A 14,369-nucleotide genomic window follows, 5' to 3' on the forward strand; every position below is an offset into this window, starting at 1 on the left:
GGTAGCTCCTTACTACAGTTCATTACCACGAACTATTTGATTTTACCATTTGTAAGTGTGATTTAGCACTGAAAATAACACTTTTGGTGCCTCTTTTTAAGTGGAAAAGTTTTGAAGAACAATACAGGTACTAATGTGATAGCTATGCTCTAGATGCCTTAACCTGAGGTTTAAAAGAATCCCTGCAGTACATTACCACTCCCCACCCCTAGTAAGTTTCATAAATTCTCTGCTCATCAGCAAGCTACTGAAACATTAGCAGGCTTCCATATCATCGTAGATAGATGTTTAAAGACTCAATAATAAGAAAATAATTAGAGCTGAATTCAGCTATAAAATAAGGGCTGTTTTTTGGCCTCGTTTTCTCTATTCTTCGCTATTTTATGTTCTATCACGATTAGCCGGTGTCATTGCAGAAATTATTTAAAAATTCAGCTAACCGAAAAATATTGAAGCAAATTCAGCCAACCTCAATTAACATCAGTAAATTCAGCCAAATTCAATTAACCGAAAAATGTTGAGCATGATTCAGCTAATCAAAAATGCAATTTTTCAGCTAGTCAAAACTATAGTTGAATTTAGCAAATCTAAAATGTAAAGCTGAATTCAGCTGTTTAAAAAAATATGGAGTGAATTCAGCTAATCAAAACATGTAGAGCTAAATTAAGCTAATTCAAAACATAAAGTTGAGCTCAGATAATTGAAAATGTGGTGCTAAACTAAACTGATTGAAAAAATTCTGAGCTGAAATCAGCTAATCAAAAATAAAAAGTTGAATTCAGCTAGTGCAAAATTAAAATAATCAAACGTAGAGCTGAATTCAACAAGTCAAAAAATCTGAATTCAGCCAATCAAAAATATAATTTTGAATTCAGCAAGGGAAAAAATTCAGCTAATCAAAACAAGTAGAGAGAGAGAGAGAGAGGGAGAAACAGTGAAAGACAGAGAGAGAGAGACCTTTTTTATTTATGTAACATTGGATAATAATGCTATGTATTTGCGTGCTAATGAAAGGGAGTAAAGTACTTGAACAGTGAGAAGTCTGATTTCATATTTAAAAGAGGGAAACTTTTATTATACATATCATCAATATACAGAAGAGCCACATTCGCTACTTTAAAAAGTCAAAGACTCGTTAGTAGTGGCTGATAAACGTTCAATGAACAACAATACTAACAACGTTAACAAAAAAGAAAATGGAAGGAAATAAAAAAAAAGTGAAAAAAAAAAAATGAAAATAAATAAGAAGAAAAGAGAGATATAGAGAGAGGAAAAAAATCCTACTTAAAAACAAGACAATATGCCATACCATTTAAATTATTTACTTAATCTCTTCCCAGTAGGTGGTTCTTCAGTCTACTGTTAAACTGGCTAATATTTTCTGATAACCTTATACTTGTTGGTAAAGAATTCCATACTACTGGTCAATCAAACCTTGGACGAAAACTTGCCCTCAAGAGCTGCAACACTCATGTTTAAGTTCATTTATTTATTAATCACACATACATGTATAATAAAAGATATTTAGATGATATTTTGGTCTTAAATTGTAAGGATTTCATTGATATTTCTAAAAATATATATCCATCAGAGCTTATTCTTGAACCTAGTCATGGCGCTGGTCATGAAGATCATTTCTTAGATTTATATTAATATTTGTGATAATAATAAATTAAGTTTTAAAATGTATAATAAAACGGATGATTTTGATTTTGAAATGATTAGTTTCCCATTCCCTGAAAGTAATATACACTAAAATATCACATATTCATCGTTTTTCTCACAGTTACTTCGTTATGCAAGGATTTGTAGTAATTATATTGATTTTAAAAATAGATGTAAAATCTTAAGCCAAAAATTGATATCAAGAGGTTTTTCTGCAAATAAATTAACTTGGCAATTTAAAAAATTTAGTTTTCATCATAACGAACTTTTAAATAAATATCTAAAGAATTATCTAGAAATACTTAAAGAAATTTTTAACTAATTTCGGAGGTTCGAGAAATGTTGTCACAGCGCCATTTATTTTGAATTGTGTTTCTAATTGAGCAGATTTTTTAAAAAATTAGCCACATGGTAAAGATGAATTCTATAATTGTTTAGTTCATTCAGGTTTTTTGCAATGTGTTAATATTTGTGATTTGGTAAAATTTATAATATTTAGTTTACCTATTGTTGCTAAAGGGAGGGATATATTAACAAGATAAGCTTGTTTTGGTTTTACTTGGTTGTTTTACATTAGCTGTTTTTTTTCATAGGCATGTATTTTGGGGGTGATACCTGACGCGGGGATGCCATGGATATTCTGTGGTAGCCACAACACTGTGCTGAGTAGAGAATTTAGAGTGGCGAAACCCTATATAGGCCAGTGTATTCTCCTGATGAGCCCTTATGTTGGGTGTTGCCTGTGAATTATTTGTCTATATTATTTTTTCTATTGTTCGGTAAATGACGACTTATACTTATTGACGACATGACTGCCTGTCCATGGATTATTCTTTATGGTTGATTGTGTGTGGCTATGCTGTTTGACCTATGTGATTGTATGGATGAGTAGGGTTAAGGCCTCATTCAAGTGCTGGTCTATATTAATCACTAATATAGGAAAACAGTCTTCCTTTTCTCCTTCTGTCTCTTTTTTTTTTTTTTTTTTTTTTTTTTTTTTTTTTTTTTTTTTTTTTGTTTTTGTGCTGTAGCATTGGTGATTTCTCTTTTCATGATATATATATGACACAGATCCATGGGGACACTTGCTCGAAAAAACTAGTCCTAGTTGGTATATGATATGAATTACATACCAATACATCCATATTTCTAGTCTCATAACTATGATACGAAGAATTCCTAGTAAACATTTGACGAAAAAATTCAAGGGACAAACCATAAGAAGTGTGAAATGAAAAATAGCAATTTGATAATTATGAAGTTGGCTTACACTAAGAATCGTAAGTTTGTTATAAAAATCAACTACATCATTTTCACTATCGACATAATTTCCTAATAGTATAATAGCTTTATTTTTTAAAACCTGAAAAATTTTAAAATTTGAATAAAATCCACTAGTCCATGTCACACAATCATAATAAATATAAGACGTGACAATAGAATGATAAAGAGTTAAAAGGGCAGAACGGGGTATCTGATTTCTCAGACACCGAATCAAACCAAGCCCTCTAGATACATTAGCTGCCAATTGATCACTATGTTCTTTCCAACTCAGATTTTGATCAAGCTGGAAACCAAGGTATTTCACCATGGCTACTTATTTATATGGCCTATTACAAAGAAATATATCACTACTCTCGTTTTGCTACATTGGGTGACCTCCAATGAAGTAAGTGTGATTTAAGGTTTATATACTATAGTAAGACCACCCTTTCCTTCCATTAAAAATAAGTGTTGGAATAAGAACGTTTTGTAAACGAAATAAATCAAACAGTTCGTGTCAAACAGTTCGTGGTAACGAACTGTAGTAAGGAGCGACCCGGTTCAATAGTAACCAAAGCTCTAAAAAATGGAAAAAATGGAAAAAATGGCTACATCAAAAGAATCGCATTTTAATGCTGATTTTAAATATATAAATTTCATCAAGTTTAGTCTTACACATCAAAAGTTACGAGCCTAAGAAAATTTGCGTTATTTTAGAAAATAGGGGGAAACACCCTCTAAAAGTCAAAGAATCTTAACGAAAATCACACCATCAGATTCAGCGTATCAGAGAACCCTACTGTAGAAGTTTCGAGCTCCTATCTACAAAAATGTGGAATTTTGTATTTTTTGCCAGAAGGCAGATCACGGATGCGTGTTTATTTGTTTTTTTTTTTTTTTTGTTTTTTTTTTTTTTTTTTTTTTTTTTTTTTTTTTTTCCAGGGGTGATCGTATCGACCCAGTTGTCCTAGAATGTTGCAAGAGGGCTCATTCTAACGGAAATGAAAAGTTCTAGTGCCCTTTTTAAGTGACCAAAAAAATTGGAGGGCACCTAGGCCCCCTCCCACGCTAATTATTTTCCCAAAGTCAACGGATCAAAATTCTGAGATAGTCATTATATTCAGCGTAGTCGAAAAACTTTATAACTATGTCTTTGGGGACGACTTACTCCCCCAGAGTCCCCGTGGGAGGGGCAACAAGTTACAAACTTTGACCTGTGCTTACATATAGTAATGGTTATTGGGAAGTATACAGGCGTTTTCAGGAGGATTTTTTGATTGGGGGGAGGGGTTGAGAAGAGGGGGATATTCCGGGGTAACTTTCCATCGATAGTTTGTCATGGGGGAAGAAAATCTCCATGAAGGGAGCGCAGGATTTACTAGCATTATTAAAAAAAAAAAAACAATGAAAAAATAAATATGAAAAAGCTTTTTCAGATGGAAGTAAGGAGCAGCATTAAAACTTAAAACAAACAGAAATTATTACCCATTTGAGGGGCTCACCTCCTCCTAATACCTCGCTCTTTACGCTAAAGTATTTTCTGTAATTTCAACTACTTATTCTACGGCTTTTGTGATTCTGGGGTCATTCTTAATAATTGGGACAAAATTTAAGCTTTAGTGTAAAGAGCGAGGTACTGACGATGGGGCGAATCCCCTCATATATGTAATAAGAATATGAGAATACAAAAGTTCTTTACGTAAGCTAATTTATAAGTAACGTAAATCTTTTACCAATAAAAAGATTCGTAAAAAATTAAAAGTTCTAGTTGCCTTTTTAATTAACCAAAAAATTGGAGTGCAACTAGGCTTCGTCCCCCGCTCTTTTTTTCTCAAAATTATTCGATCAAAATTATGAGAAAGCCATTGAGCCAAAAAAAAAAATATGCAAATTTCGTTTTGATTATTCCTCTCCGGGGAGCCAAAATCAAAACATGCATTGATTCAAAAACGTCCAGAAATTAAATAAAAAAAAAACAAGTTTTTTTAACTGAAAGTAAGGAGCGACATTAAAACTTAAAACGCACAGAAATTACTTCGTATATGAAAGAGGCTGCTTCCTCATCAACGCCCCGCTCTTTACGCTAAATTTTTTTACTGTTTTAAAAAGAAGAATTGAGAGAAAGAGTCAAACTTTAGCGTAAAGAGCGGGGCGTTGATGAGGAAGCAGCCTCTTTCAAATACGAAGTAATTTCTGTGCGTTTTAAGTTTTAATGTCGCTCCTTACTTTCAGTTAAAAAAACTAGTTTTTTTTTATTTAATTAAGATCAAACTCCATTCCATTCCCATTGCATTGCAATTTCAGTGGGCTCTCCCAATACATAAAGCCTATATTATAAGAACAGTCTAAGTTGCCCAGTTTCCTTCCAAGACATCTGAACATACATAATCAGTCATAAATATTTGAAAACTTTCATTTAGATTCTCCAGTTGCCTTCAAATGGCTATTAAAACTCATAGAGTATTTGAATTTCTCTTATTTCCTGCCCATCTAACTTAGTTTTGCCTTAGGATGGATGGTGATTGACTATCTATCAGCAAGTGAAATGACATTGTTTTCATAGAATCATGGAAAAGGCTTATGTCAGCTGTGCCTCTCACTCAGACTATCTGTCTTGTGTTTTTCTCCTGTCTATCAACTTTTTCATCACACTCCACCAAGTTGATTTTAATTTGAAGGAAACCCAAGCCAAAATTTATACTTGGTTTCTATTTAAAGTAGGTCAACCAAACGCTTTATAGTCTGACTGTATAGTTGATATTTTACCTTTTATTTTTTATTGAGGTCAATACTACATGCTGCAATAGCAAGAGTATATGAAAATATTTTCCATATACTTTCAGCATATAGTTTATTTTTATATTTTCAGTATATATTTCATTTTGTAATAAATAAACAGTTTATTTATTCTTTTTTCTTCAATATCTTTGCTTCGCATGCAAAAGGACGGGCACTGAAAATTGTTGGGTTTTTGTTAGATTTAGATACTGTCGTATTTTTATTATTGTTTTGTTTTACTTTCTATTAATTTTTAAATATACATTTTTTATTATATTGTTAGTATATTTTTGTAATGATGATGACTTCAAATCCAGACAACTCGTCAGTTAATAACTTAAGACTTTAATGGATTAACTGTCTAATTAATTTTCAATCTATTTTTGGCTTTCTATTAAAAATTTTTTGAATACATTTTTAACATATTTTTTGTAAGGACGATGACTTCTATGCCTGTCAACCGAGTTAGTCAATTAAGAACCCACATCGTGGACATATGCAGACTAAGGCATGTATATCAGGCTCAAAGAATTGTCTTACGACTGATTTTTTTTTATAGTTTATTTTATCATTTCGATAAAATAGAGTTTGATTTTAGGTACGTTCAATTCTTTTTTTTACGGCTTTTTTTCATTTTCCAATCCCTTCAGTTTTTTGCGGTTTTTTAATTTTTGATTTTGACTTTTTTTGTTTGTTTTTTTAATTCTAGAAAGCTATCGATTTTGATTGCTCTTTCTAGCAGAAAAGTTTACATGTCTCGCCTTGTTCAAATCACAATCAAACAAGGACGTTCACTCTGCATTAATGGAGGAACAAGTTGTGGTCCTATCTCCTTCAGTGTCCCGTTCCCAGCTATCCCTGTCTTCTGACTTTTTAGCAGCTCAAGTTTCTTGAATTTAGTTCGAGTTTAGCAGATTTTTGCGCATTTTGTACATTGTTTGAACTGGTGAACTTGTTACTACCGAGCACCATTTTTTCGTTAATATTTTGTCAGGGAGGGTAATATATAAAAGCCAAAAATATTTTTTAGTTAATGATCTTAACATTTTTCAAAGGGATGTTTGAGGAGGGGAGGAATTATTTTTCCTATCTGATTTTCGTTTAACTTTTGTTTTGGTATTGTTTTTTATTAGGACAATCATTCTCTCTCTCTTGCTCCCCATCCCCTCTTTTTTTTACTCTCCTTACAATATAGTTCCTTAGAAAAACGAATTATATTGTTGGTATAGTTGTAGCACAGGGTTACCGCTAGAGCAATGCTCCAACTAGCTACGGCTTGAAAGCCTCTGTGCTTTTGAGTGACAAACATGGGAATGAAAAAAGGACTATATTGTTGGTCTATGTATAGGGATTGATTACCGCTAGAGAAATGAATATGGATGAAAATCCAAGGCGATGTCAATTTATAAACAAATGAAGAGAGTAATATATTGTTATATTTCTCGTTATGATCAGAATAAATTAAATTGTTTAGAAAAGAGTGGAAAGCAATGGTATAAAAAAGTGAAAAAATAAGCGATCGTCCGTGTAAGAATAATAATTTTTTTTACTGGCTCTACCTTCTGAACAGACAGCCAATTAGCTTAATAAACATCTCGAAAAAGTCGTGAAAATATCCCAACTCTCTCAGATAACCATCTAATCCCTGAAACAAAAAAGATAAATTCCAAAAGTTTCAGCTAGGGAAATAATAAAACAGAAGCAGAACCTAAGAAACACTATGATCCGCCCCATTCATATCCCAATGGATCTAATAAAAGCATTTCCTGATAAACTATCAACACCCCATGCTAGTATTTCTAATGATGTTAGCAATTCCAGATTCTACCAGTCGTGCTGGAAGCTCGACTGTATTACTCCAATCCAAAAGGAGGCTTGAATTAATTAACCATAGAAAGACTAATCACCTTGATCCCAGTTTTTTCTAAAATAAATGAGGGCTTCTTACCTAACTAGTAAAAAGCAGAGATTCTTGAACTTATTGACATAGAGAGGTTCAGAAACCCGAAGGAAATATCAACTTGCTATTACTTTGTTCGGCCTAACTGTCCACAATATCATTTTTAATAAACTGCTAAAAGAGTTATAAATGAGTACTTTTCATGTTAAAATTGCTGCCTCTTTTTCAACAAACCATTCTCAGGTGCTTAAATAAAAAAATGTTTATTCTTATCCCCTTCCTATAATTAGCGGGGTTCCCCAGGAGCCTCGTTTCCCTTATAATGGATATTCCTTATTATGATTAATAGCCTCATTACTGACCACACAAATCGATGGAAATATAAGGATGAACTTTCTGCATTTGAGGTCTGTCGAAGAAATATTAAAAGCTTAATTTTTACATTTCTTGACGATGTCACAAAGGAATCTTTTTCGTTGAAGATGAAAAGTGACGCTACAAAATCGTCAGCTTTGAAAAATATATTATAATCGCTCCTTCTTCCACAAGCCCCAGTGCTCGGAAAATCTTTGTTACATGCATTAAACTACTTCGGATGAAAATTATTGCTTATTTGATGTTAGATGCCCATGTTTAAAACATCCTGAAACAAGTTTCCCAATCGGTTTCCTGTTAAAAATTTTAATGAAATTTTTGCCCCCCTATGGATTTTCTCCAGCTTTATCATTATTTTATCCGGCCAATACTGGAGTATGCTTGTCCAATGTGGCATTTCAGTCTTTCTTCAAATTACATTTATGAGATGCAAAATGTCCAAAATTGAGCACTTAGAACCATGAACAGTGAATGAAAGGTTCCCTACCGTTATCTACTAATTAAGTTAGAACTCACTGCGTTGGCCGTGGAAAGGAATCTCCTGTGCCTTCCTTTCAGCATCGAAACTCTGTCTGTTCCCCAATTGTAATCAATTATCCCCGAGCCCTACTTCCTGCCTGCAATAGATTGTCCCATATCAAGTCCTAAGATATCCGCAATTTGATAACCGTCCTTGCTAAACACAAAGGCACTGCAAGATTTTTCTTTCCATTTTTTTAACTGTATTATAGCCAGGAAAACTACTCATTAATATTATTTTTATGTTGTTTTCTACTTTTTTAAATTAAGGTTCTACTCATTTTAATTATGCACTTCGTACAATGGATTATCTTTGACGTCATGGTTAAATTCACGTGAGGGGAATATCAGTGATGACAAAACTTTTCCTTACGATATATATATACACTAGTGCTATTTGTGACGCAAAATTCATATTTGGTAACAGTTCTGTGGAAGAAATTTTTAAAATGAATTTTACTCTATCTCTAATATATATTTGATATCCTTCTTTTTCAGGTAACATTCCATTTTTTCTGAAGTATTCACGATGGTTCCCTTAACAGAGAAAGGCAAATATTAGATAATTTTAAAATAATCATTAAAAATTATTTCAAGTCCTAATAGTAGTTTCACCGATCGACTCCATCTCTGACAATCGACTCTCTCTCTCTCTCTCTCTCTCTCTCTCTCTCTCTCTCTCTCTCTCTCTCTCTCTCTCTCTCTCTCTCTCTCTCTCTCTCTCTCAGTTGATTCACTTTCAGTTGAAAAGAAGTAGAATAAATAAAAACTGGTCGACAAGGACAAAGGATAACAACGACTTAGAAGTAAATTTTCACATAGCAACATTGAAACTCAATGAGCTTTTAATTTGAACAAGTGTTAAACATCTCTTCTTACAGAAGAAATGTTTCAGAAGAGACAAATCAACTGGTACAAAAACAGAATATCAAATACGAAAACAGCTCTCTTTTGTAGTTGCTCTTTTTAGAGGTTTGGTTCCTGTTGGGTTGAGTTACTTACAGTTCATTACCATGAACTGTTTGATCAATCTTCAAACACAGATAGAAGGTAGAAGAGTAAGAAATAAAGACTAAACGTTTGTAAAAAAAAAATTACGTTTGGAAATAATGTGGAACTTAACAAGAAAACAATTTGGAAATAATGAACGAATTTTTAATTTCGGCTATGATATACAATTTCTTATGAACTATATCTTAGGGTCACTTCCGTTTTAATCCACTATTCCTTGAATTTAAATATGATCTTTAGCTTAATTTATCTCATTAAGAGGGGCAGAGGGGATGGGCTGTGATTTTTACGGTAAGATGATTATATTTCAGAAAAGTTATGAACGGCAAATTCAATTCTATCACATTTTTTTTAATTTTTTTTTATCTCAGGATTAGCCTTCATACACGATTAATAATTGCTCAAGCATTAAAAGTTGTGGAGGTGAGCCTAGGTATTAAAAAAAATGTTCAATGCCCTAATTTGAGCAGAATCCTGTAAAATTTCAATCACTTACTTAACACCTGTCCCAGACCGTGAATATATCCTGGACTGCAGTTGAACCACTCGATCAAGCATGGAAGCCCGCCAAACATATTACAGGGGGAGGGCACTAGACTAGCAATAGTAAGGGGAGGAGGTGGAGGAGGGGAGTAAATTTGAAGATAAAAGCTTATATGCAAAATAAAATTATAAAGGAAAAAAGAAAAGTAATTAATTTTTACTTACCAAATGAAGCGAAATTCAACAAATTTTTAAGTGATGAAAATTCCTGGCAAAAAGGTCAATTTTTTTAATCAATACTTATGTATTATACCGCCAAAACTCAAAGAGATGATGAAAATACAATACTTTCAAAATAATTTTTGGCTATATATTTTCACCTTAGCCGGGAGATAAGGGTGGGAGGCGTTTTAGGCGGGTAGCCTGGCCAAAACTACTAGAGGTGGACTTTGAGTATTGATAAATCTCTGAGTATTGATAAAAGGGGATTTTTGATGAACCGATTCTTTTTTTGAGAGGAAAGATTTTTGGAGAAATCTCCAAAGAATCGGGGATAGTGGAAGCGCTGGTATTTTCAGACAAAATCGGCCAACAAATTTTACTAGGCCATTAAAATTACAAAGTAGTATCGGTACTATGCTTCCCCACTTTTTGGATGGCGGAGCTCAAGTTTTGTTTTGATAGCTATTCTTTGAGCAAAAAAGATTTTTATATGTAAAAAGTGTATATTCAGAAAATGCCGACAAATTTGAAAATTGCCAAGTAGCATTGCTACTTTGCTACCCCAATTTTTGCACCGCGGTTTATAGGTATCATTTCTTCAAGCCAATCCAAAAAATCAGATTTCGTCGTCACTGTCATTAATGCTTTAAGATTTATGATTTGCAAAAAAAAAAAAATTGAAAATACGAAATATTACATACATGTTCTTGGGCTTTGTTTCTTAAACTTATGACACCATTTTTGGGACTACTTTCGTCTCTCCCCCTGGAGTGTTTGCTATTTATTCAAAACGGGGCTCTAATAGTATCATTTCCATTTAAGCTAACAGGCTCTCTATTCAGATCTCGTTTCTCTCTAGCTATTCGACTCTTCTCAGAAATATATTTGGTAATGCAAAATGTCTACAACCTTCTTTTGCATTCGTTAGGTTCTACGGCTAACTGTAGCCACTATTGACTAAGAATCCACTAAATATAACTATGATTGAGTGTCTAAGTCTATTTCCAAATGATTATAATTTGAAAAGGCGTAGCAAGTCCATAAATATGGAGTCGGGGAGAAGGGGCGGGGCTCAGGCTCTATAATCCATTTGAGACCCTAAAGCTATACAATCAATCATAATTACCAATGCTAAGATCATTCTTATATCACCATTATAAGCATATTCATCTTCCTACTATACTTATCTCTGAGTCAAGGGAGAAAGTGAGTGCGATTTTGAGTGTTAAGGTTGTTTTAATTCAAAAGAGGCGTAATATATTGATGAGGTTGGAGATGAGGAATTAATGGGACTCATCAAAATATTTTTATACTGATGAGGTTGGAGCAGAAACTCGAGTACCAGGCTCCTTTGAAATATTAGTTTCGTGATTTTCGGATAATTTATCATTCGAATCTATTTTAGACTACTGGCAACCCCAGTGATTACGTTTCTAAAACCATATTTGATTATGGATGATAATTTTTCAAGTTAACGAATTTGATTCAATCAACAACAGAAAATAAGAGAGGGAGGATGTACCTTTCAAAACAATCCTCGTTTTCTTCCTTTCTTCGCAATTTTATGTTTTGTCTTTCGAAACCTAAGGTGTTTAGCTATATCAACGCCTAATTAAATCCCTATAGATTGAATCAGACTACTGACCGACAGCAAGGTATAACAGCAAAAATATAAAAAAATAATATTAGTAAAAACTCACCGCCTGCCTCCTCTGATCCCTCAATATCTTCAAGTACGGCTTTCAAATCCTTTTTCCTCTTCTTTGCCTTCTTCTTCATTCTACTGAAATCTAAATCTAAGTCCATATGAACAGTCTCGGGGACGTACTTAATTGCCAACAAGATCCAAGAAATGAATACATAATAAACTAAAAGGAACACATATGCATACACAAAAGGATTGTCGTTTTTAATTTCAATTGTAAGCCAAATGAATTTAATGAATTAGAAAGCTATAAAACCGGACCTGGTGGAACCATCAGCAAAAATGTTGTAAAAAGGAAGAAAGTTGAATTGAGTACTGAGATAAACTGGTCGTTTTTTCTTGTTCTCTAGTTTAAGGTTTTTACTCCACTTGCAAAATATTTGAGATAGCTGCTCATCAAGATTCATATTTAGCTATTTGTTTTACTATTTTTCTATATTCAATTGATTGATGGAAAGCACGCACTTTTCAAAAATAAAAAGTTTAATATTCTTTTTTTACATTTCTATGAAAACTTATATTTTCAATTAATATCTGTTTGTTTTAATTGGCTTAGTTCTAATATTGGTTAAAATTAGAAATTGCATGATTGATTTGAATTTCGATTAGTAATAATTTTCAATCAGCAGTTACTTTTGTGCAATAAATTTTTAGTAATAGTTAAATTTCGTGTGGATTATGAGAGGGAATATTATAAATATAAATTACCATGCACAAATTGAAGTCTCGCCCACTGATACAACGCGTTTCTTTCTAATTTAATTAAAAAATAGAAAAACTGTCCAATAAGAAGTTTTTCAAAAGACATTAGACATGACATTAAACATTTTTTTATTTTCATCTAAAACATATAAATTAAACAAACAATTTACCATTAACGGCCACTCTTAAGACAAAAAAGTCCAGACTGTGGCCACAATTCTAACCACCATGAATCTGCTAAATCAAAAAAATCTTGCTAAACCATGAATCTGCACAATCTCAAAGAAAAATAAACAGCGATATTAAAACTTATGACGACCAGAAATTGAGTTCTATAGTAAATGAAGTTTTAAACGACCAGATTTAAAACATTTAAAAATAAATGAAACCTAAAATAGTCAGAAATTAAAATAATCACATAAATTGTAAAGATGATAGATACTAAAATCCTAACAGAAGATAACTAACCACAAAGATAACGAAATTAATAAATCCTGAAACAAGTAAAAATTTAAACAAATGCTCAAGTTAAACTTAAGACGAACAGAAAATACTACAAATGAGAGTTTGGATACTGTCCCACTCCCCCTACCCAGCCGTAAACCTTCTAAAAGCTATAGCGTCATTTGCAATTTATTGAAAACTACATGTAATTTGAACACTTTGCTTTAATTTTTCTAAACGTCGAAGATTAATAAAAAATCAATCACTCTAATAATCATGATGACCAGAAAGAACTAATGAGAATAAATGAATGTTTAATATATATTGATATTATATTAATTCCTGAAATCGCATCAATTCAAGAGTTTTTTTTTAAATAGCTTTCTTTTATTTACCAACTTCATAATTATTTAAATATATTTGGAATTCAATGCCATCCTCCCAGTCGTTCCCAAAATATTACGGATACTTGATACTTCACATTTCTGTTGAATTGAGACTTGCATCACACTTTCGTCAACTGTACAGTCCAGCTCCTTTTTCCCAGAACCTTATTCATTTCTCAATTTACTCAAGGGGTTTTATTTCTTTCTCTCTGTTTTAAAACAAAACAGAAACCTGAATCAACTCAAAAGCACCACTCATTTTATAGAGGTAAAGAGCGTGGAGATTGCGTGAGTCTGGGGAGCCTAGGGCTAAAGAAGTTCCCAGGAAAGACCCTAGTTTCAGGTGAGGTGGAAATTGCCCTGTTCTACAGCCAGAACAAGTGAGTAAGTGTTTTTCAGGTTATGTGCTTAAATGATTGACAAATTTATGATTGAAAGTTTTGCTTCATGATCTTTTTTTTACAGGCCATGGAGTCTTTGTAGGGAATACGGGATTGTGCTACTGAGTTGTTCTTGTTGCCTGATTTGTCTTTTGGCTGAAATATCTACCTTACCTTATCATATTAAGAAAAATTGCACACCTATGCGCAAGGCAAAGCAGAAAAGGAGTATTTTCCATCCAACAAGATTATTTTGAAGGATCTACCCAGGAAAAAAGAAGAATCATGCCATGGAATAAGTTTTTAGCACATCCTTGAGAAAAACATCTCATACCCATTGCAATTTTCTTCAAAGACAAAAATATTTCCTGCAAAAAATAGATTTGGTTCAAACCTTTTATTCGAATTATTATCATTATCATTTCCATTTCCAATCAGTCATTTTACTATTATTTTTCGTCATGTTACTAATTTAGGGATAACTTGTATATAAATCAACAAGAATCACAAACAACACTCCTAATCGATGCAACACT

The 14,369-nt window shown here is 32.7% G+C and overlaps 2 protein-coding genes across 10 annotated transcripts in view; one reads left to right on the forward strand and one right to left on the reverse strand.

Annotated features, from left to right (window-relative positions):
* The window catches only part of LOC136037674 (methionine synthase reductase-like), a gene marked incomplete at its 3' end in the record, with an annotated part of 463,030 nt that overhangs the window by 319,790 nt on the left and 128,871 nt on the right, over positions 1-14,369 (forward strand).
* LOC136037672 (myosin-6-like) overlaps positions 1-14,369 on the reverse strand; it is a 205,736-nt gene that overhangs the window by 136,714 nt on the left and 54,653 nt on the right. For all 9 annotated transcript variants that reach the window (XR_010620011.1, XR_010620013.1, XR_010620012.1 and 6 more), the window contains one exon: positions 11,917-12,051. Coding sequence is in view for 5 of the 9 variants with exons in the window: in XM_065720407.1 (XP_065576479.1) it covers positions 11,917-12,051 (135 nt within the window). In the remaining 4 variants the exon portion in view is untranslated. The remainder of the gene's footprint in view (positions 1-11,916; positions 12,052-14,369) is intronic.

Source organism: Artemia franciscana, chromosome 17 (genome assembly GCF_032884065.1).
Source record: "Artemia franciscana chromosome 17, ASM3288406v1, whole genome shotgun sequence".
Lineage (NCBI taxonomy): Eukaryota > Metazoa > Arthropoda > Branchiopoda > Anostraca > Artemiidae > Artemia > Artemia franciscana.